Source organism: Sorex araneus, chromosome 4 (assembly GCF_027595985.1).
Source record: "Sorex araneus isolate mSorAra2 chromosome 4, mSorAra2.pri, whole genome shotgun sequence".
NCBI classification, from domain to species: Eukaryota; Metazoa; Chordata; class Mammalia; order Eulipotyphla; family Soricidae; genus Sorex; species Sorex araneus.
In genome coordinates, this window is record NC_073305.1 from 47,147,178 (window position 1) to 47,172,814 (window position 25,637).

At 39.7% G+C, this 25,637-nt stretch overlaps 1 protein-coding gene across 5 annotated transcripts in view; it reads left to right on the top strand.

Annotated features, from left to right (window-relative positions):
• The window catches only part of DOCK3 (dedicator of cytokinesis 3), a 440,374-nt gene that overhangs the window by 97,806 nt on the left and 316,931 nt on the right, over window positions 1-25,637 (top strand). For all 5 annotated transcript variants that reach the window (XM_055135368.1, XM_055135371.1, XM_055135372.1 and 2 more), the window contains exon 4: window positions 16,436-16,491. In XM_055135368.1, coding sequence (XP_054991343.1) covers window positions 16,436-16,491 — 56 coding nt within the window. The remainder of the gene's footprint in view (window positions 1-16,435; window positions 16,492-25,637) is intronic.

Consider the following 25,637-nt stretch of genomic DNA (forward strand, 5'->3'; position numbering starts at 1 on the left):
GTTTGCCATCATTTGATATTTGATATTTTCTAGTCCCTTGTTTTGTTTATATAGCACAGATGTATGAGATTATCCAGTGTTTGTCCTCTTTCCTCTTATTTTGTTTAACATGGCACCATCAGTTCTATTCAAGTTGAAGCAAACAAGATTTTTATCTTATAGCTGCCTAATATTATGTATGTATACCACAGTCTCTTTATACATTCATCCAGTTTTGGACATTTTAGGTTGTTTTTATATCCTGACTCTTGTTCTTAATATTGCCATGCACATAGTTGTGCATCTATCTTTTTAAGGTAATTTTTTTTGTTTTCAGGATAGATGCCAAGAAGTGGGACTGCTGAAAACTCTAGTCTAATTTTTTTTTGAGAATTCTCTACACTGTTTTCCATAGAGGATGAACCAAACAATATTCCTATCACTAGTGCATGAGGGTTTCATTTTTACCACTTCCCTGCAAAACACTGATTGTTTCTATCTATACATATATAAATATATAAAAAATATATACATGCCATTCTCACTGGTATAAGATGATATCTCGTTACCATTTTGATTTGCATTTTTCTTTTTTTTTTCTGCTTTTTGGGTCACACCTCGCAATGCACAAGGGTTACTCCTGGCTCTGCACTCAGGAATTACCCCTGGTGGTGCTCAGGGGACCATATGGGATGCTGGGAATCGAACCCAGGTCGACTACATGAAAGGCAAACACCCTACCTGCTGTGCTATCGTTGGCCCCTTGCATTTTCCTATTAATGGGCGATTTCATCATGTGTCTACTGATCATTTCTTGGTATATTTTAATAAGTTTTTTGTTACATTTGGCTGTGCTTAGGACTTATTTCTGGCACTGTGTTCCTGGCAGTGTTCAAAGGACTGTCTGTTGTGTAACTGTCTGTTGTGCAGGGATCAGAGTGGTGTCAGTCATATTCAAGGCAAGTACCTTAACCCCTCTACTGTCTCTCTGCCTCTTATCAGTGTCTTTTATGGATTCTGGTCTATTTCTTTTTTACTTTATTGGGTCATACCTGGCGATGCACAGGGGTTACTCCTGGCTCTGCACTCAGGAATTATTCCTGGCAGTGCTCAGGGGACCATATGGAATGCTGGAAATCGATCCCAGGTCAGCTGCATGCAAGGCAAACACCCTACCCACTGTGCCATCGCTCCAGCCCCTCTGGTCTATTCTTAAAGTTCTTAATTAACTTTGAATTACTTTTTTGTGTGGTGAGAGATACAATACATATTTTTAGGTTTTTTTTTTTTTGTACTTGTGGCCATCCAGTTTCCCCCGAACTTTTTTGTGTTCCTTTTTCCACTTCATGCAACAGCACCTTTGTCATAGACACTTGTATCACTTGTCATTCCATTGCTTATTGATTTGCTCGAGCGGGAGCCAGTAATGTCTCCGTTCATCCCTGTCGTATGCTAGTGTAGCCTAATAGTATCTGCTTGTTCCAGGAACATGAAGAGCCTCAAACCGTTCGTTCAGGGTCTTGACAAAGAAGTCTGACCATCTCATAGGTGGACGGTCACGCATTCTTTTGACGTCCCGTGGAATCCAGTCGGTAACAGCTCTAGTCCATCGGTTGTCTCCAAATTGCATTACATGTCGGCCCATCTGAGTTTTGACTCCTTGGCAAACAAGGCAACGTCCCTGATTCTTGATCATTGATGGAGGTTGGGACTTTGGATTCCTTCTCTCACTTGAGTGAAACGTGATATTCCAAGTGTAGCGCTTTTGATTTCTCTTTGGGAGACCCGAATAGCGTTCTTATCCTGTTTTCGTAGGGCCCAGGTCTCTGAGGCATAAGTTAGTGCAGGAAGAACGGTGGAGTCGAAAAGATGTGCCTGGAGCCAGAGGTTCTTCGTCCTCTTAACAACTTCTTCAACGCTCTTGAATGTGTTCCAAGCCGCTCTCTTCATCCTTCGCAGCTCAGGTGCCAGGTTGTTCATCATGTTGAGTTCTCGACCTAGGTACACATAACTGCTGCATTTGGAGACGTTTATTCCATTGAGAGCAAATGGAATGTCAGGAACTAGTCCATTTCTCATGAACATTGTCTTCGTGAGATTCAGCTGCAGACCGACCTTTCCACACTCACAGTCGAAGTTGGCCAGCATTCGTGGTACTTGGTTAATGTTTGGTGTTATTAGAACGATGTCATCAGTGAAGCAGAGGTGGTGTAGTTGTTGACAGTCTATCTTCACTCCCATTCCTTCCCATTCCAGTCGTTGCATGAACATTAGACCGCGGCATTTATGATTTATAATTTTCACTTTTACCTCCTTTCCTAAAATGATTCCTAGATGTTTGAAAATATTTGGATATGATTGTAAATGGGATTAGAAACTTATTTATCTTCTATAATTCTGTTTACAGTAAGAGTACAGTAGATTTTTTTGCATTAAGTATAGTTTATTGGGATCATCCAAATAGTTCTCAGGAGTCTTGGAGACCCCACTTGGTAATTCTTGGTTAGTTAAGCTTGTGGTTCAATACTGGGGTTTTAAGATGCAGTGCTGCTTGGATCAGGATTACCCAGACCAACTTATAGTGCTCTGCTGCCTCCAGGGGCACACCTTGTGGTGTTTGGGAACCTCTATGACTGCACTTAGTGGTACTCAGAACCATGGGATGTTGAGGATTAAACTGGGGCAGGTCTCATGGAGGATAAGCACCTTAAACTATCTTTTTTGCTCTTCTGTGCGTTGATTTTGTATACTTCTACTTTACTGTATGTTTATTGTTTCAAGAAATTTAAAATATTTTTATATTAAATATTAAGAACAATTTCTATTAAAAATTAAGGCTTGCATTGTTATTTATAGTTGAGTTTTAGGAGTACAGTGTTCCAGCATCAATACCACCACCAGTGTCGATTTCCCTCCATCAATGTTCCCAGGTTCCCTTCCATCCCTCAGTCTGCCTCTTTGGCACGCACATTTTATTTTTTCAATCATTTTATTTTATTTTTTTGTGTTTGGGTCACATCTGGTAGTGTTCAGGGCTTACTCCTAGCTTTGTGCCCAGGGATCACTCACTCTTGTGGACCAATGGGACCATGTGGGATGCCAGGGGATGAAACCCAGGTAGGCTGCATGGAAGGAAAATGCCTTACACACTGTATTATCACTTCAGCCTCTGATGAGTGCATCTTAGACCTTGGCTATTGTAGTTTAATTCTCATGTTTTAAGTATTGTTTGCTCTATAGTTTGTATATCTATATGTATATCACTATTTACATGTGTATGCCTATACCACACCTTTATACCACCAATGTTCTTGAGGTATCTTATTCCTACTCCTGTTAGCTCCCATCCATCTCCTCTTACCACCCCCTTAGTTTCCTTCCTTCCATGTTCTTTATGTTTCTGTGATCAAGGGTGAAGGGTAGTCTGGGTATCCCTCTTTGCAGCCATGCATTCTTCCTGATACTCTTCTATGTACCACAGATAAGTCATCTAGGTGAAGTCATTAGTCATTTAGAGTTTGACCTTTTTAATTTTTTTTCTTTTTGGGTCATACCCAATGATGCTCAGGGGTTACTCCTGACTCTGCACTCAGGAATTACTCCTAGCGGTGATCAGGGGACCATATGGGATACTGGGGACCAAACCTGGGTGAGCCACTTGCAAGGCAAATACCCCATCCATTGTACTATCTCTCTGGCTCCTTTTTTCTTTTTTTACATGTATTGTCCAGTTTTCCTAGCACCATTTGTTGATAGGCTATCATAACTTCATGTGCTTAGCTCTTTAGTTAAAATATTCAAGTATAGATATGTGGGTTTGTATTTGAGTATTAAGTTCTCACCTATTGATCAGAGTCTTATCCTTTTTCAAGTACTGTGCTGTTGTGATCAGCATAGTTTTATAATATAGTTTTTTTTAAAAATTTTTTATTGAGTCACCATGTGGAAAGTTACAAAGTTTTCAGGTTTAAATCTCAGTTATACAATGCTCGAATACCCATCCCTTCACCAGTGCTCATATTCCACCACCAAGAATCCCAGTATAGCTCCACCCCGCCCCCTCACACCCCTAACCCCCCACGCCCCTAGCCCCCCCACCCTAAGCCCTCCCCCGCCTGTGTAACTAATAAATTTCACTTTACTTTCACTTTGATTGCATTCAATATTTCAACAAAATTCACTATTATTGTTTGGAGAGTCTCTCCCCTAAAGTCAGACCTGCTGAAAAGGAAGCATTAGATAATTTGTTTTCCATTGCTGAGGATGAAGAGGTATGAGGTCGAGTGACCACACTTAGTGGCCTCTCAGTTTTGGGTTTCTGTAATTTAGTATTTTAGTAACTAAGTCCAGAGAGATATCTGCCAGAAGTTGCATCATTGCCAACTTGTACTTCTCAGTTACAGTATATTCCACATATGAGTGCAATCTTTCTATGTCTGTCTCTTTCTTTCTGACTCATTTCACTCAACATGATACTTTCCATGTTGATCCATTTATATGCAAATTTCATGACTTCATGTTTTCTGACAGCTACATAGTATTCCATTGTGTAGATGTACAAGAGTTTCTTTAACCAGTCATCTGTTTTGGGGCACTCTGGTTTTTTCCAGATTCTGGCTATATAATATAGTTTTAAGAATCAGATGGAATGCTCTTTGATCTAATGTAGGTATGGCTGGCCTAACATTTTTTGGTCGATGATTGTTTTTTATTAGTTTACTCTGTTTTTGGTCTATGACTGTTTTCCACTCATTCATTCTGAGCCTGTGTTTATCTTGTAAATTAGTGTGTTTCCTCTAAGCAGCAAACTGATGGACTTTGCTTCCTGATCCACTTAGTAAATCTATGTCTTATAATCAGAGGATTTAGTTCATTATTTTTGAAATAAGAGACTATGTTGCCATTTTTCTGTGTGTGTGGGTCAGCTGTTTTTGGATTTGCCTATTTGCTTTTTATAGGCAGCCTCTAAGTAATTATTAAAGTATTGGTTTAATTGTAGGAAATACCACCAATTTTTTTTTGTTTGTTTGAAAATATTATTTTTATTTAGTTATTTATTTTATTGAATCACTGTGAGATATAGTTACAAGCTTTCATGTTTGAGTTACAATCACACCCCCCCTTTGGTGGGGGTGCACATTCCCCACCACCAAAATCCCCAGTACACGCCCCCTTTCCCACCCTCCAACTGCCTCCATGGCAGACAATATTCCCCAATATTGTCTTTTGGGCATTATGGTTTGCAACGCAGACATTGAGAGGTTATCATATTTGGTTCTTTATCTACTTTCAGCACACATCTCCATCCCAACCGATTCCTCCAACCTTCATTTTCTCAGTGATCCATTCTCTATTTCAGTATTTCAGTTGCCTTCTTCCCCCCCCCCAAAATCATGAGGCAGGCTTCCAACTATGGAGCAATCTTCTTGGCCCTTGTATCTGCTGTCCGTAGGTGTCAGTCTCATGTTATGTTATACTCCACAAATGAGTGCAGTCATTCAATGTCTGTCCCTCTCTTTCTGATTCATTTCACTTAGCATGATACGCTCCATGTCTACCCACTTATAAGCAAATTTCATTACTTCATCTCTCCTCACAGTTGCTTAGTATTCCATTGTGTAGATGTACCAAAGTTTCTTTAACCAGTCTATTCTTGGGCACTTGGGTTGTTTCCAGATTTTGGCTATTGTGAACAGTGCTGCAATGAACATGCAGATGCAGATGTAATTTTTACTGTGCTTTTTTGCACCCTTGGAGTATATTCCCACAAGTGGTATTGCGGGGTCAGATGGAAGCTCAATTTATAGTTTTTTAAGGAATTCCCATATTGTTTTCCGAAAAGGCTGGACCAGTCGGCATTCCCACCAACAATGAAAGAGAGTCCCTTTTCCCCACATCTCGCCAGTACTGGTTGTTCTTGTTCTTTTTGATGTGTACCAGTCTCTGTGGTGTGAGGTGATATCTCATTGTTGTTTTGATTGCATCTCCCTGATGATTAGTGATGTAGAGCATTTTTTCATATGCCTTTTGGCCACTTGTATTTCTTTTTTGAGGAAGCTTCTGTTCATTTCTTCTTCCCATTTTTTTTATGGCATTGGAGGTTTTTTCATTGTGCAATTCTACTAGTGTATTGTATATCCTGTATATTAATCCCTTATTATATGGGTCACTGTATCACTATATCACTGTCATCCCATTGCTCATTGATTTGCTTGAGCAAGCACCAGTAACGTCTCCATTGTGAGACTGTTTTTGGCATATGGAATACACCACGGGTAGCTTGCCAGGCTCTGCTGTGGGGGCGAGATACTCTCGGTAGCTTGCCAGGCTCATATTGGGTAAATATTCTTTCCTGTTTTGTGGGCTTTCTTTGTATTTTGGTCACTGTTTCTTTTGACATGCAAAAGCTTCTTAGTTTGATGTAGTTCCATTTGTTTATGTTTATTTCCACTTGCTTGGTCAGTGGTGTTTCATCCATGAAGATGCTTTTAGCTTCAGGATCACAGAGGGTTTTGCCTACATTTTCCTCTGTGTACCTTATGGATTCATGTCTGATATTGAGGTATTTAATCCACTTTGATCTGATTTTTTGTGCCTGGCATTAGACAGAGGTCAAGAGTTTATTTTTTTTGCAGGTAGCTGTCCAGTTTTCCCAGCACCACTTGTTGAAGAGGCTTTCCTTGTTCTGCTTCACATTTCTTATTCTTTTGCCAAAGATTAAGTGGTCATATATTTGGGAGTCTGTGACAGAATATTCAACTCTGTTCCATTGGGTCTATTTCTAGCCCAGTACCATGCTGTTTCAATATCTGCTGCTTTGTAGTACAGTTTGGAGTTGGGGAAGGTGATGCCACCCATCTTCTTTTTCCCTTTAGGTATTTGTGGGGTTTATTGTTCCATATGAATTTCAGGAGAGTTTTGTCTGTTTTTTTGAAAAATGTCATGGGTATCCTGATAGGGACCACATTAAATTTGTTTAGTGCTTTGGGCAGTATTGCCATTTTGATAATGTTAATTCTCCCTATCCATGAGCAGGGGATGTGTCAACATTTCCTAGTGTCTTCTTTTATTTTTTGGAGTAGTGTTTTGTAATTTTCCTTAAGAAAAATTAAGAGGTCCTTCACCTCTTTGGTTAAGCTGATTCCGAGATACTTCCTTAATTTTCTGAGGTACTATTGTGAACGGGATTGTTTTAAATTTTTTTTAAATGTCTCTTTCTTCTCTTTAGTTATTTGAATTTTTTTTTTTTTTTTGCATTTTGGGTCACACCCGGCAATGCATAGGGGTTACTCTTGGCTTTTCACTCAGGATATGGGATGCTTGGATTCAAACCCGGGTTGGCCGAGTGCAAGGCAAATGCCCTACCCGCTATGCTATCGCTCTATCCCCTTGAAAATATTTTTAATCCCTTCATGATAAGCATTGGTGCAACAATCCTTAACAAAATCTTAGCAAATCAAATTCAACAACATATTTAAAAAAATCATATACCACAGTCTAGTGGAATTCGTCCCAGGAAATGCAAGGATGATTTAACATTTGCAACTAATTAACATAGCACATGTCAGTAACAGGAAAGATAAAAATCATATGATTATGTCAGTCAAGGTAAGAAAGCTTTTGAGAAGATCCAACATTCTTTCATGATTAAAAAAAAACAAAAAACAAAGACACTTATCAAAATAGGGGTGGAAGGAAACTTCTTCAAGACAATAATGGCCATCTATAACAAACCCACAGCCAGTATCCTTCTTAATGGTAAAAAACTGAAAGCATTCCCTGTGAGATAAGGTGCAAGGCAAGAATGTCCACTGTCTCTGCTTTTATTCAACATAGTATTAGAAGTCCTAGTCACAACAGTTAGTCAAGAAAAACAAATCAAAGGGACCCGAACTGGAAATAAGTCAAATTATCCTTATTTTCAGGTGACATGAAGTCCCTAAAGAGTCCACAATAAGTTCCTAGAGACAATAAATCAATACATCAAAGTAGCCAGCTACAAAGTCAATACACAAAACTTGGTTGCTTTTTTTTTTTTTTTTTGGGTAGGACACAACCAGTTGTATTCAAGGCTCACTCCTGGCTCTGTGCTCAGGGATCACTCATGGTGGGCTTAGGGCACCATATGGGTTGCCAGAGATTGAACCTGATTAGCTGTGTGCAAGACAAACAACTTACAAGCTGTGCTACCTGGTCCTCAGACACATTCATATATACAAATAATGAATCAGAGGAGAAAGTGATCAAGGAGTGTATCCCATTTAAAATAGTGTTCAAAATCCATCAAATATCAAAATATGTGGGAGATCTACAATTAAAACTTTAAATCATTTTGAATATCAATAGAAGACCTTAGGAAATGGGAAAGTATTTCATGCTCATAGATTGAAAGAGTAAAGATGTTAAAATGCTTATCTTACCTAAGCTATTATTACAGATTCAACACAATCCCCATTCATATTCAGACAACATTCTTCAAGGACCTAGAAAAGTCCATAATAAAGTGTGTATGGAATCAGAGGAGTCCCTGGTTAGCCAAAACCATATTGAACAATAAGAAACTGGAAGATATTTCATTACCTGATTTTGGTCTGTACCTTAAAACTATGGACTGGAGCGATAGCACAGCGGGTAGAATGTTTGCCTTGCACTCGGCCGACCCAGGTTCGATTCCTCCATCCCTCTTGGAGAGCGAGGCAAGCTACTGAGAGTATCCTGTCTGCACAGCAGAGCTTGGCAAACTACCCGTGGTGTATTCGATATGCCCAAAATAGTAACAACAAGTCTCACAATGGAGACGTTACTGGTGCCCGCTTGAGCAAATCTATGAACAACGGGATGACAGTGCTACAGTGCTACCTTAAAACTGTAGTGACAAACCAGCATGGTACTGGACTAAAGATATGCTTTCTGACCAACATGTCAGAATTGAATACCCAAGGACAAAACCCCCATATATCTGTGACAGCTAATTTTCATCAAAGGAGCTGAGAACTTGAAATGGAGTAAATATAGCCTCTTCAACAAATGTTCATGGGAAAACTGTCACATGTAGAAAATTAGAGCTGGATCTGTATCTCACACCTTAAACAAAAGTCAGTTCACGTTGCATAAAAGACCTTGAGATCTGACCAGAAACTATAAAGCAAATCAAAATATAGGCAGAATTCTCCAAAATTTAAACCTCAAAGATGTCTTCAGTGATCTGATAGCACTGGCAAAGGCAACAAAAATGACTCTCTCAAATTAAAGTGGCAAAAGAAGCAAGGGCTAAAACTTAGACAGCTAACTGAATGGGAAATGCTATTCACATTAAACACTTCAGATAAAGGGTTGTTGTGCAAGGTATATAAAGTACACACAAAGATTTAAAAAATCCCTAAACCCTGTTAAAAACAGGGAGAGAAAATGAACATACAGTTCTCAGAGGAAGACAGGTGGATGGTCAATAGGCATGTGAAAAAATGCTTATCATCATTTATCATTAGAAAAGTCCAAATCAAGATCACAATGAGATATCATCTCATACCACTGAGAATTGCACACATCAAAAATAGTGTGAGCAATCTCTATTGGTGGGAATGAGGTAAGAAAAAGGATCTCTCACTCAGCACCTTTGTTGCAAACCACAACACCTAATCAGAGAGAGAGAGAACAAAAGGGAATACCCTGCCATAGTGGCAGTGTGGGGTGGGGGGAGACGGGACTGGGGAGGGGGGGAGGGATGTTGGGTTTACTGGTGGTGGAGAATGGGCACTGGTGAAGGGATGGGTTATCAAACTTTGTAAGGGAGAAACATGAGCACAAAAATGTATAAATCTGTAACTGTACCCTCACATTGACTCACTAATTAAAAATAAACTATTAATTTTAAAAAAAAAGGATCTCTCATCTATTGCTGGTGGGAATGTTGTCTGGTTCAACGCCTACGGAAAATTTTGTTTGGAGAATTTTCAGTGAACTTAGAATTAAGCTGCCACAAGACTCAGCAGCTCCACTTTTGGAATTGTGGAACCTACCCCCCAGGACACAAAAATATTCTCAGAATACGCTTAACTAAACAGGTGAAGGACCTATACAAAGAAAATGACAGACCACTACTTCAAGAAATAAAAATGAACACAAGAAAATGGAGACACATCCCCTGCTCATGGATTGGGAGGATTACCATTGTCAAACTTACAGTACTCCCCAAAGCATTATACAGATTCAGTCCAGTCCCTATAAGGATACCCATGTAAGTTTTCAAAGAAATAGATCAAACCCTCCTGAATTCATATAGAACAATAAGCCCTCACGATTGCTAAAGCAATCGTTGGGGAAAAGAAGATGGGAGGCATCACCTTCAACCTCAAACCATACTGCAAAATGGTAGAAATTAAAATAGCATGATATTGGAATAAAGACAGACCCACAGATCAATGAAATAGAATTGAGTATCCTGACACATATTCAAATATATGATCGCTTAATGTTTGATAAAGAAACAAGAAATATGAAGTGGAGCAAGGAAAACCTCTTCAACAAGCTGGGAAAACTGAGCAGCTACATGCAAAAAAAATAACGTAGACCTATTTCTAATGCCATCCACAGAAGTCAGATCAAAATAGATTAAAGACTTCACTATCAGACCTGAATCCATAAGGTACATGAAGGAAAATGTAGGCAGAACTTTCCATAACATTGAAGCTAAAGACATCTTCAAAGATTAAAAAAAAAAACACTGACCAAGCAAGTAGAAGCAAAGATAAACAAATGGGACTACATTAAACTAAACCAGAAAACTTCTGCACCTCAAAAGAAACAGCGATCAAGATACAAAGACAGTCACAGAATGGGAAAATTTATTTATCCAATACTCATCTGATATCAAAAGATATATAAGGCACAGATAGAACTTTACAAGAGGAAAACATCCAGCCCCATCAAAAATGGGGAGAAATGAATAGAAACTTCCTAAAAGAAGAAATACAAATGGTCAAAAGGCACAAGAAAAAATGCTTTACATTGCTACTCATAAGGGAGATGCAAATCAGTACAACAATGAGATATCATCTCACACCACAGAGACTGGTATACATCAAAAGGTACAAGAACAACCAGTGCTGGTGCTGATGCCAGGAGAAAAGAACTCTCTTTCATTTATGGTGGGAATGCTGAATAGTCCAGCCTTTTGGAAAACTATGGACATTCTTCAAAAAACTAGAAATTGAGCTTCCATATGACCCAGATACACTACTTCTAGAATTATACCCCAGGGGTCTAAAATTATGTGGCAGAAATGCCATCTGTACATCTATGGTTCACTGTAGCACTATTCACAATAGCCAGAATCTGGAAACAAGCTGAGTGTCCAAGGACAGACAACTGGATGAAGAAACTATGGTACATGTAGGCAATGGAATACTACACAACCACCAGTAAAAATGAAGTCATAAAATTTGATTATAAACGAATGGGCCTGAAGTACTGTATCGTGCTCAGTGAAACAAGTCAGAAGGTGAGGGAAAGACATAGGATAATTGCACTCATTTGTGGTATATAAAACACGTAGTATGAAACTATTACCCAAGGACAGTAGAAACAAGGGTCAGGAGAACTGGTCCATGGCCGGAAGCTTGCCACAAGTGTGCATGCGCGGTGTGTGTGTGTGTGTGTGTGTGTGTGTGTATGTGAGAGAGAGAGAGAGAAAGAGAGAGAGAGAGAGAGAGAGTTAGGATAGGGGAGGGACCACTACGACACCAATACCATGGCCGGAAGCTTGCCACAAGTGTGCGTGCGTGTGTGTGTGTGTGTGTGTGTGTGAGAGAGAGAGAGAGAGAGAGAGAGAGAGAGAGAGAGAGAGAGCGCAGTTAGGATAGAAGAGGGACCACTACAACACCAATACCATGGATGGAAGCTTGCCACAAGTGTGCATGCATGTGTGCTTATGTGTGTGTGTGTGTGTGTGTGTGTGAGAGAGAGAGAGAGAGAGAGAGAGAGAGAAAGAGAGAGAGAGCGCAGTTAGGATAGAAGAGGGACCACTACGACACCAATACCATGGCTGAAAGCTTGCCACAAGTGTGCATGCATGTGTGCTTGTGTGTGTGTGTGCATGTGTGTGTGTGTGTGTGTGTGAGAGAGAGAGAGAGAGAGCGAGAGAGTGAGAGAGCGAGGGCAATTATAGGATAGAGGAGGGACCACTATGACACCAATAGTTGGAAATGATTACTCTGGACAAGAATTGAATGCTCAATCTAGGTAAAGGGATATATAGATAACCTTTCAGTATCTGTATTGCAAACCATAATGCCAATGGGGATTGGGGTGAAAGGTGGGGAGGATGAGAAAGGAAGAGGAAAAGTGCTTGCCATAGAGGCAGGCTGGGGTGTGGGGGTGGGGAGTGACATGAGGGAAATTAGGGACATTGGTGGTAGGAATTTTACAGTTGTAAAGGAGCAGGTGTCGTATGACTGAAACCCAATGATGAACAACTTTGTAACTGTGTATCTCATGGTGATTCAATAAATTTTTTTTATAAAAAAACTCCATTCAAAGAAAATATGCACGCTATTACTCATTACAGCACTCAGTACAACAGCAAGGTAAAGACTAACCCAGGTATCTAATGAAAGATGAATAGATTATAAAGATGTGGTATGTATACACAACAGAATACTATGCAGCTGCAAAGAATGACGAAATCATGCACTTTGATGCACCTGGATGGAACTGGAAGATACCGTGTTGAGTGAAGAAGGACAACAGAGGACAATCTCACTTATTTGTGGTATATAATATAACTGGATAAAGGAATGCACTGTTTTCAAGGGAGGATTCCTAGATTACCCTTGGCCCCAAAGAATAGGGAGGAGGACAGAAAAGGAAAGAACTTGAGGGGAAAGAAGGAAGAAGATGAGAAAGGGAGAAAGGGAAGTAATAGAGGAGCAGGTGTCATTGGTAATGTGGGGGAGTGGTATATTTATATATTCAAACCACAGATTCAGCGACACTGAAAACATGACATCCAAACTACAAGCACTAAACTTTAAAATGTGCCTGTCAAGGTGGCAGGCAGTGGGACTGGGTCCTTTGGGGAATGGAAAGAGACTTTGTAATATTGGTGAAGGAAGTTGATACTGGTGGTGGGATTGTGCTAAAACATATATATTAATAAAGTTTTAAATCTTCTTGGTGTACAAAAACCTTCTATTATTATATAATGTCTATTCCTGTCTATTAATACCCTTTTTTTTTTTTTTTTGCTTTTTGGGTCACACCCAGCGATGCTCAGGGGTTACTCCTGGCTTTGCACTCAGGAATTACTCCTGGCGGTGCTTGTAATACCCTTTTTCTATTGAAGTCAGTTTTGTCTGTTGGAAGTATGGCCATCACTGCTTTAGTTTGCTTATGGCATTTATCATAATCCTATTCTCCAGCCCTTTACTTTGAATCTGTGTTTATCGTGGCATTTCACATGAATTTTTAGTGAGCAGAAGAAAGATGGATTAAGTGTTTTGATACATACAGCCACTCTGTCCCTTTTAGTTGGGGAGTTCAGGCCATTGGCATTAAAACTTATAATAAAATACAAGAATTTAATACCTTGTTTGTGTGGGTGGTTTCTGTAGCCAGTTTTGTCTTTTTAACTTTTATATGAGGCCAGTTAGTGTGTCTTAAACGACCATTTAGCCCTGGTTTAGTGAAAAAAATTTGCATAATTTGTCAGAGTGAAGTTATATATATATATTGCATGATTGAATTTGAATGATAGTTGGATGAAATACTTTGTTTGGCTGCCTGTTATTTTTAGTGTGTTATATATGTTGCACAGTTACCTTTTGGTCTGTAATGTTTTGTTTGAAATAACAGCTGTGATTTTTTTTTTCTTTTTGAGTCACACCCAGTGATGCTCAGGGATTACTTCTGGCTCTGCACTCAGGAATTACTCTTGGCAGGGCTTGGGGGGCCATATGGGATGCTGGGGATTGAACCCAGGTTGGCTTTGTGCAAGGCAAACATTATCGCTCTGGCCCAAACAGCTGTGATTTTTTTGGGAGCTTCCTTTTAGATAATGTTTGGGTTTGCTTTCACTGTTACCAGTAATATCTGTCTTTTTTACTCTTCCCATTTTAATTATGTTGTATCTTGGTGTTTGTGTTTACTTTTTTCACATGTAGCCTTATTTTATCATTTAAATCTTGATTGTATTAAACATAGAGATTTTCAAAAGTTCTGAACTACAGGAATTTAAATGGTTGAAATATCAATTTTTGATTCAAGTTATATAAATTAAACTCAAGTAACTAGAGTTTTTAATCAATATGATCTTCAGATTGTGGAAGTTTTTGATGATAATTTTCTTAGCAAAAATTCCCCTTCCCCCTGATTTCTCTTTTTACTTCTGGGGTATCTGTAACTTGGATGTTTCGTTTCTTCAGATGTCCGAAAGGTTGCTGACATTTTTGTCATTTTTCTTCTTTTGTTCTTACTGAATGGCTTTATGTTTATCTTAAAATAAAACTGTTTTTTAAAAAAGATGGGGCTGTTTAGAGGGGAAACCTAACCAATAAATGCCATATATTAGAAACCCACAGCTAATTAATCGATGGTAAAAGGTTGAAAGCACTTTCTCTCTAGCTGGAGCGTTCGCCTTTCACTCAGCCTACCCGAATTCGATTCCTCCGCCCCTCTCGGAGAGCCCAGCAAGCTACTGAGAGTATCGATCCTTCACGGCAGAGCCTGGCAAACTACCTGTGCATATTGGATATGCCAAAAACAGTAACAGTAAGTCTCTCAATGAGAGACATTACTGGTGCCCACTCAAACAAATCGATGAGCAACAGGTAGTGACCAGTGATTAAGAACAATACCAGGGTGCTATTTTCAATACTCCTGTTTAATGAAATATTTAATGTCCTTCCCAGAGCAATAAAATAAAATAAATACATTAAGAGAAAAAGTTAAGTTGTATTTGTAAATATTATATATGTATAAAATATCAAAGATTTCAATAAACTTAGAATCAACCAACAAATTTAATAAAATTATGGGATACAAAAGTAATTATTTTTGTATTTTTATACCTGAAAAATAGATAAATCTGACATATAAGCAAATGGGTTTAAGGATGTCTGGGCTTAATCACCGGAACCCCACGATCCCCAGAGCACTCTCAAGAACAACTCCCAAACACAGAACTGAAGATAGTTCCTGAGTACCTTGGGCTATGTCTCCCAAATAAGCTAACAAAAGTAATGGAAAAGGATAAAGGAACCAGTTCCATTCACAGTAGCACAAAAACCAAGTGTTTAATCAAGGAGGTGAAAGAGTTGTACACAAAAATCCCTATAAAAAGCAGTGCTGTAGTTCAGCTGTTGTGTATTTAGCCCATCAATATTTCCCTAGAAGAAAGTCTCATACATCAGAAAAAAGTAGTGAAACATTGAATGGGAAATAATTTTTTAAAAGCACTATGAGTCTTTATCATTTATAAATTAAAACAAAAACCACAAATAGAATTGTTGAAACTGGAAATAGTAAAAGAAGAGGAAGGGTTGGATAGATAGTTCCAGTGGGCAGGGTGCTTTCCTTGCACACACCCATCTGGGTTTTATTTCTATCACACCAGATGGTCTCCCAAGTGCCATCAGAAGTGATCCCTGAGTGCATAATCATGAATAAGCTCTGAGCACTGCCAGATGTGTTCCCCAAACAAAAGAAGAAATATTTATAGAGATTTCAAGAATATTTCATTTTTGTTAGTACATATGTTAACCAGAATCTGGGAAATGTTTCTTCACCTCTGCACTGGATAGTCTAAAAGTTACTGGTTAGATCATGCTAAGTGACATTGTAAATGCGTGCCAGGTTTATGTCTGTATTGTGATCATGATCTGATGGAACATTTTAAATGACTTAAAAAAATTAAAAATAACACTTGCACAGTGGCAGAGGTCTGGGCACTTTGATGGTAGTGGAGGGCTGTAACTTTGTACATTGAAAGCATAAAAATAAACCATGTTACCTCAACTACAATAAAAATAGGAAAAATTATAAAATATAAATAAAATTTTAAACAGATACAAATGGAAAGGAAACTATTTGGGAGTACATGGCTTGAAGCCCTGGATTTGACCCCTAGTACTGTGTGACCTGCTGAGCACTGCAGTTTTCATTTTTGTGTGACCTAAACACCACAGTGAGTAGCCCTCCTCCCCCAAATTAGTTGCTTTATATCATAGTTTTCCCTTGAGGATAGACACTGATTGCAAGTGATAATGAAATTCCTATCTAATACGTTATTTGTCAAGTCTGCCTTCTTAATTAGTATGTGAAGTGGCTTCTACATTAAGAGAGCTACTATGTTGTTGGTAGAGTATTTCAATACTGCAGTCTGATTTCTATTTTAGTATACATTAAATACTCATCACAAATTGCTTTTACTAATGGGAAATCTTTTCTTTCTTTTTTACAGGGGATCTTTCCTGCAAATTACATTCACTTGAAAAAGGCAATTGTCAGTAATAGGGGGTGAGTAGTTGGCCTTATTAATTTAAGATTTTTGTACTTGGAGCATTTTTCCTCTCTTTACTTCATGGTATAAAATATGCTACTGACATCTTTTCCTGCCAAGAATATATTTACTTTATCTGTAAATTTAATGACATATTTTTTCTTTAATGCTGGCAACTGTTACTTGATTTTCTATTACTATAACGATAACCTGAATTGTAAATTTTATTTATTTTTGGTGGGGGCACATCTGGTTGTGCTTAGGATATTTAGCTCTGCACTCAGGAATCATTCCTGGTGGGGCTTAGGGGACCAAATGGGATGTTGGGGATTGAACCCAGGTCAATCTGGGCAAGGCAAGTGCCTTACCTTGCTGTAATACTGCTCTGGCCCTGATTTGTAAATTTCATAAAAAACAATTGAACATGGACATTATTTTTGTGTGAAGTGGATATATAGTTTGGTCATAATTTTGATAAAATGAATTAAAGACACAGAAGATGTAAAAATAACATTCTTAGTGTTTCAAGTTTTTTTCATATTTAGCATATGATTTTTGTGTGGGTAGGTGACTACAATTAGGATGTCTTTGAATGCTCACATTAAGTTATGGAGAGTTGAAGAAATTCGTGACTATGGAGTGTAGCATTGTGGCCTTGTTCTTTATGGGCAGGGATAACCCTGACCTTGGGGGATGGGGACAAGATAGTGATCCTGAGTAACAAGCCAGCCCTGAGCACCAAAGCCGGCTGCTCTTGGGCTCACCTCAGTCTGGCATGGCATGTGATTTTTAAAAATTTGCTCTTTTGTACCACTACACATTAAAATAATATTTAGGTCCCATGATATGATTTACAAAGTTTTAAATAATTTTCAGGCATACAGTGTTCTAATAACTCCCACCACCAGTGTCTCTGTCCCCCTAGGTTTTTTCCCAATCCTCCAACTTGCCTCTTTAATAAACACATGATTACTATTATTTTTTATTAATTGAGATTCTGTGATTTACAATACTGTTAAGGTTTCCCATGCACTTAATCCCAATAATGCACCCATCAACAGTGAACCACCTCCCTTCCTCAAGTACCCCAATGCCAACTTCCTTTCTAGACCCCTCACACTCCATACACATACATAACTCAATTGTGTAGCTTCCTTTGTGCTGCTTTTGACTCTTTGTTGCTACCTAATCTGTAAGTTCCATATGAGAGACATATAGAGAGATCATTCTATTTGTTTCCTTCTGACTAACTTCACTTAGAATGACAATCATCAAGTTCTATCCATGTTGCAGCAAATTGCATAAGACCCATTTGACTTAAACACCATGATTTTCAAAGAAAATTGTGTGATTCTGTTCTTTAATAAAGCTGCATAGTATTCCATTGTATATATATACCACAACTATTTTTTTTTGTTGTTGTTGTTGAATCACCGTGAGAACAGTTACAAAGCTTTGAGGTTTAAGTCTCAGTCATACCATGATCAAACACCGGTCCCTTCACCAGTGCATATGTTCCACCACCAAAAACTCCAGTATATCCCCCATCCCACCCCCCACCCTGTCTGACTGGCAGATGTTTTTTACTTTACTCTCTCTTTACTTTGATTAGATTCAGTTTTTCGACAGAAGACCCACTATTATTATATGGAATTTTCCCCCAACAATCAGACCTGCCGAAAAGGCATCATTAGATAATTTGTTTTCTATTGCTGATAATGAAGAGCATATGATGTCGTGTGGCTGCTATTGCAGTCACATGGTTTTGGATTTCTGGTATTTTAGTGATTAAGTCCAGAGGGATTTCTTTCAGAAGCCACTGGATTGTGAGATTGGTTTGTGTGCCTCTGGGATCATGGCTGTTCAGGAGTGGAGGAGCTGTTTGTGGGCGGCCGCTTTGGGTCTCGTCTGGGCAGGGGAGCAGAGCCAGTTCCACCCCCATCCCGAGATTTCCCGCACACCCCGTCACTACTCTATACCATTCTTTTTTTTTTTTTTTTTTTTTTTGCTTTTTGGGTCAGACCTGGTGATGCACAGGGGTTACTCCTGGCTCTGCACTCAGGAATTACTCCTGGCGGTGCTCAGGGGACCATGTGGGATGCTGGGATTCGAACCCGGGTCGGCCGCATGCAAGGCAAATGCCCTACTCGCTGTGCTATCGCTCCAGCCCCACTCTGTACCATTCTTGATCCATTCATCTGTATTTGGACATTTGGGTTGTTTCCATATCTTTACTGTTGTGGTAAGAGTGATGGTGAATAAGCTCTGCATATATTCTTTTGAATTTATATTTTGTGTTTTGGGGATAGATGCCAAGAAGTATTATCACTGTTCTGTATGGTAGTTCTATTTCTATATTTTAAAAGGCATCTCCATACTGGGCTGGAGCGATAGCACAGCGGTAGAGCGTTGACCTTTCATGCGGCCGACCCGTGTTCGATTCCTCTGCCCCTCTCAGAGAGCCCGGCAAGCTACTGAGAGTATCTAGCCCGAATGGCAGAGCCTGGCAAGCTACCTGTGTGTATTGGATATGCCAAAAACAGTAACAATAAGTCTCTCAATGAGAGATGTTACTGGTGCCCGCTCGAACAAATCGATGAGCAACGGGATGACAGTGACAGTGATCTCCATACTGTTTAGGCTTATTGAGCTTGGTGATCTTCTACGCGACTTTCCAGTCAGATTTGCTGTGATGCTACTAGGTTAATAGTACATGAAATTTGGATGTGCAGTGTGACCGCGTATGTGGCCAAGTGGTCTAGGAAGTATAGATCTGGAACAATTTGGTAACTTGGAATTTGATGAGGTCAGTTGTAGAGCTGGGTGCCATTTTTTTGGAGGGTGTCAAGTGTGACTGTGTATTGCTGTGCCTCCAGGTAGAAAGGGGAATTGCTTGCCCCCATTCTGAGAATGTTGGTCCCCCAGAGTAATCAATCCAGACCAGTCTACCTGGAAAAATTAGGTGGGTTTATGTTCTTTTGGAGATGCTACACTGGACTGTTTCTTGTTTCTCTGCCAGCAAGATGGCAGGTGTGGGTGGGGGCTGCTGGGTTTTCCGGTGGCAGAGATGTGTTTCACAGTATTCAGCTCACCCCAATCTGAAAATACACAGTGTTTTCAGCCTGTAGACTGGTCACACCTGGGAAGATTAATCTACTCATCATTCTTTTTGAGATTAGATGTGAAGCTGGGCTGTTTCTATGTTAGAAGGTGTTGGATGTTGAAGGCTGCAGACTGCTGTGCCTTCAGGCAAAAAGGTGAATCTGCCCACCCCTATTCCTAAAAGGCCCCAGAGTTCTTACCCTGGCCCAGTCTACCTGGGAAGATTTGGTGGTATCAAGAAGCACCTTTTAAAATCTCTTTTCACAGTATCTATCTAATTCTTTCAGATGACAGAGGAGCTTTGGAACAAAATTTGCAAATCCCAACTCTAGAATCTGTGCTTAAAAGGGTAGAATGGGAGGTGCAAGTTATAAGTAAATCATTGATATGTTTTCTAAAATACGATACAATGAAAGAAAAATTTCAGATTCTTTTAGTGAACCTTTGCAACAGTACTTTATAATCGCAACTTTTTATGACCTTCCAAAAGTGTCAAGATTCTGGGTAGAAGTTGTGTCAGAACTGCAAAACATTTACTGTAGAAAATGTTATTAGCACACTGAAATACAAAGCAGATCTCCCCAATTTATAACACTTCGGTCAGCAGTGGAGCTTATAAGAGCTAATATATTGTAGAAAATGCATAGCAGTAAGATTTTAAATGGAGCTATAGAATTCCTTTTTAAAATTATCAGCAAAATAATATACTTCCTGGTAGCAAAAGATTTATCTTATGTCCGGATTATAATAGTTGTAAAGGTAATTGGGAAACAGTTTTCCCAGCAGAAGAATTCCTACCAGAATTCAGTTACAGGAAAGCAGAGGAGATATAGCTATATTCACACAGAGCAGATGTATTTATTAGATGCATTCATTTGTTTTTTTTGCTTTTTGGGTCACACCTGGTGATGCTCAGGGATTACTCCTGGCTCTGCACTCAGAAATTACTCCTGAAGGTACTGGGGGAACCATATAGAATGCTGGGGATCGAAGCTGGGTCAGCCACATGCAAGGCAAACATCCTACCTGCAATACCATCAATCCAGTCTAGATGCATTCATTTTTTTAACATGATGTAATAAAATTATTATTAAATTTTAGGCAACATGATTACAGTAATGTTCATTTATTGATGTGCAAAGATTCTGTATCACACCACCACCAAAGTGCCCAAGACCTTCCACCACTGTCCCTATATTACCCTTAGTCTACCTCTTTATACCCTCAGTCTCTCTCTCCACTGTTTGGTAATCTGAATTTTATGATCCGGAACCAAAAGTTAGTCATTATATGATACTGTCTTTTCCCTTGTTTTGTCTCTGTACCATTGATGGTATATAGATGACATAGATGTATAAATGATATACATGCTACATCCAGTATTGTTCTCTCTGATGTCTCTCTACTTCTCCTCCCTTCTTTGATTAGTTTTATCCACATTTTAGGGAACTCCAAGATTTCATCTTTAGTTAGATACGTTCTTTCTGGAAGCAGAGGACTAGGGTTATTTTGTATATTTTGTATATAAATCTATAAAGCTATGTGGAATCAACTTCAGCATACAAATCTCCTGCAGATTTTTCAGAATAATATTGATAAAACCTGAGAAAAATATGTTTTGGTTTTTGCACTACACCCAGCTGTGCTCAGGGATTACTCCTGGCTTTGCATGAAGAGATCTCTCTTGGTGATGCTTGGAGCACCATATACAGTACTGGAGATCAAACTCAGGTCAGCTGCATGCAACTTATCCAGCTCCCCACCCCAATATTATCTCTTGGGTCAAAAAAGTTTTTTGATTGCTTGCAAGTTTTGAAGAACAGTTAATATAGGTAGGATCTTCAGAGGCTACAGCCTTTGAAGGTATGCATACACAGAGAATTTTATTTTTGTTTTGGCAGACTGATAGTAAACAGAAAGAGATAGTCTTTTAAAGGTGAGGAACACATTTAAAGTCTTTTAAAGAGTTTGGAACTCTCCGGGATGCTGGAAATTAAGGGGCATAATTTTATTTATTTAAAATTTTTTTATTATTGAATCACCATGTGGAAAATTACAATGCTTTCAGGCTTAAGTCTCAGTTTTACAATGCTGAAACACATATTCCACCACCAAAAAAAACCCAGTATACATCCCATCCCTCCCCACACCTTTATAACTGATAAATTTCACTTTACTTTCTCTTTACTTTGGTTACATTCAGTATTTCAAAAAAAACTCACTATTATTATTAGTAGTTCCCCACTAGAGATAGACCTGCTGTGGAGAGATATGAGGTCTTGGATTTCTGTATTTTAGCAACTAAGTCCAGGGAAATTTCTTCCAGAAATTGGATCATTGCAAGCTCCTATCTCTCATTAGTGGTCCTCATAATATGGTGGTCCCCACGCCCTTTTCCCCCCCAGCAGCTGTGCCCGCCAGAGCGGCCCAAATTCTTCATTGCTGGTTACGGCAAGATGGCGCCGAGGGTGGGTCGAGGGCATGACTTCCAGAGGCCAGGGCAAATCGGGAACTGGGCTGGCACCGCCCCACTCCCAAAAGGGGCATAATTTTAAAGAGGAAAGAAACCCTAGAGAATTAGGACCTTAGTCTACATGAGTGAATTTTCCCAACTTCTTTTGAGCTGTGATGACTCCAACAATCTTAGTGAAAGAATATAGCTGGCAGGATGAAAAACCTTAGTAGATGTCACCAGCCACTAAGTTCTGGTGAGACAAGTATTAGAGTTCACTTGTCACTTGTCATCCCGTTGATCTTCGATTTGCTTGAGTGGGCACCAGTAATGTCTCCATTTGTCCTTCTACGTGTGAGTGTAGCCCAATGATATCTGCTTGCTCCAGGAACAGGAAGAGCCTCATATTGTTCATTCAGGGTTTTGACGAAGAAGTCTGACCATCTCATTGGTGGGCAGCCACATGGTCTTTTGACATCCCGTGGAATCAGTTGGTAATAACTCTAGTCCAGTTGTCATCTCTGAATCACATTATGTGTCCGGCATATCTGATTTTCGACTCCGTGGCAAATGAGACAGCATCCCTGATTCTTGATCGTCAACGGAGGTCGGAACTCTGGACTCCTTCTCTCACTTGAGTGAAACGTGATACTCCTAGCATGGCTCTTTCAGTTCCTCTTTGTGATACCCAAATAGTGTTCTCATCCTGTTTATGGAGGTCCCAGGTTTGAAAAGATATGCCCAGAGCCAGAGGTTCTTCGTCCTCTTAACAACTTCTTCGACGCTCTTGTAGGCATTCCATGCTGCTCTCTTCCTCCTGCATAGTTCTGGCACCAAGTAGTTCCTCATGTTGATTTCTCGACCCAGGTACACATAGCTGCTATTCGGAGATGTTCGTTCCATTGAGAGCAAATGGAACATCAGGGACTAGTTCGTTTTTCATAAACATCGTTTTGTTGAGATTCAGCTGCAGTCCGACTTTTGCACAATCGTGGTTGAAGTCGGCCAGCATTTGTGCCACTTGGCTAATGTTTGTCGTTATGAGAACGACGTCATCAGCGAAGTGGAGGTGGTGTAGTTGCTGACCATCTATCTTCACTCCCATTCCTTCCCATTCCAGTCGTTGCATGATGTTCTTGACGGTGGCACTGAAGAGTCTTAGTGAAATGGTATCACCCTGCTGAACTCCTCTTTTTATGTCAATGATTACTTCCTTGTAGAATGGTGAGATTCTGGTGGTGAATCCATAATACAGCTTGCAGATGATCCTGATGTATTCAGTTTGAACACCCTGTTTGGCTAGGGCTTTGATGACTGCTTCAGTCTCAACAGAATCAAAGACCTTTAAATTGATGAATGTTAGACAGAGCGGCATCTTGAACTCTCACGAAACTTCAGTGAGCTTGGTCACTGTGGTTGGATATGGTTGATCGTGCTGAATATTTTTTGGAACCTGACTTGGTGGCATGGTTGTCCTTCATCTAGTGTTCTGCCTATTCTATTCAGGATGACATGAGTGAACAACTTGCAGACAATAGACAACAGGCAGATTGGGCAATAGTTGCCAATATTGTGGATGTCTCCCTTCTTGTAAAACAGAATGGTCCTGCTGATTTTCCATTGGGACGGAACCTTGCATTCGGACAGGTAGCATGTGAGCCAGTGTGTTGACAAGTACTGATGGCAGATTCTTCAGGTGTTCGGGTCTGACCTCGTCTGGACTGGGTGCTGTACATGTCTTTACCAATGAAATGGTGTGTCGGATTTTGGAAGGGAGGATGTTGGGAATGACATATCCATCCTGAGGAATTTGGTATGTGGGCAGGTGGACGTGGCTGTCGAAGAGATCCGAGTAGAAGTCGTGTATAATCCTCTCCATTGCCCTTCTGGAAGATGTGATAGATCCATCAGGACGTCAGAGGGCAGTCATCTTGGTCTTGTAGTTGGTGAAGGACAGGTGAGCGTTGTGAATACTTTTCCCGGCTTCTGCTGCATCGCCAACAAAGGCTTCTTCTCTCTTTGAGGCCTTTCTTTATCGCTTCTCTGCACAGCTTTTTGAGCTTGGACATTAGCTTGTGGTTGCCTGAGGCTTGTGCCAAATCACGTTGGCAAATGAGCTCGAGAGTTTCCAAAGACAGGTGTCTGTTTATGGCTTTCCCACTCGGCATTTTTTTGCGCAATCATGGAGGTGCTGAACTAGTCAATTGTATTCCTCGTCGATGTTGTCAACGGTGGCATCTTCCCACATTGCCGCAGTAGTGTCAAAGAGGTCCCAGTTGGTGGTCATTCTGGGAGTTCTTTTCTTAAACTTAAACTTGCAGTCCTTTCTCCCTGCTCCGTGAAGTAGAATTTTGCACGAAGGAGATAGTGGCCCGATTACGTTTGGAATTTTGGGACAACAGCGATATCAGTCAGGCAAAACCTTCGATTGAGTATGATGTGGTCAATTTCGTTGTGGAACTGTCAACTCGGAGACACCCATGTCCAACACTTAGATTTGGCCTTTGGCTTTGGGATTAGAATTCAAGTACTTGCAAATTATGGCATAACCTGGAAGAATATCCAAGGTTTCTTATCCTATTATATGCTATTTGCATCACAAAAATACTGGTTTGAAATATACATAGTAGGTGTTAGCAGGAGTGAAGTGTGATCTTTTGAACCAAAATCAAGGGGGAGTATACATATTCACATATCACGGGGATGTTCTTAAAAATATTATAAATATATACTGCATTTAACAAAATTTTCATTAACAGAAAATATTTCTAAGAAGTGGACAGACACATTAATTTATCACGTATGTTACATGTCCAGTTGCAGTTAGATATTTAAACATTGTAAGTAAGAACGGGTTGGATTTTATCTTATGTCAAAAGACATTACTCTATTACTTGTTGTTTTTTTTTAACTTTTTATTAAATCACCATGTGGAAAGTTACAAAGTTCTCAGGTTTATGTCTCAGTTATACAATATTCAAACACCCATCCCTTCACCAGTGCCCATAATCCACCACCAAAAACCCCAGTATACCCCCCGCCCCCACACCCTACCCCCTACTGTATAACTAATGAATTTCACTTCATTTTCTCTTTACCTTGATTACATTCCATAATTCAACACAAAACTCACTATAGTTGTTGGAGTTTCCACCCAAGAGAGACAGACCTACTACCAAGGAAGCATTTGATAATTAGTTTTCCATTGCTGGAAATGAAGAGATATGTAGCCCCACTGCTACAAGTACATAACTCTCTCTCTCTTTTTCCTTTTTCCTTTTCCCTTTTTTTCCCCCTCATCCCCCTTCTTGTGCCTCATAGTATGGTGTACGCCACGCCGCGTCAGCCAGCATGGGGCTTTTGCTTAGTTCACAGTCCAGAGAGGTGGCTGCTACATTAATAACCTTCAATATTTCAACAAAAACTTACTGTTATTTTTTGGAGTTTCCCCCCCAAGTCAGACCTGTTCAAAAGGAACCGTTTCACATTGCTGACAATTATAAATGTTAAGTCGTGCGGACGCTGCCGCATCCGCGCAGTTTTGGATTTCTGTATAAAGTCCAGGGAAAATTCTGCCAGAAATTGCATAGCCCAGCTCACAGTCCCAGT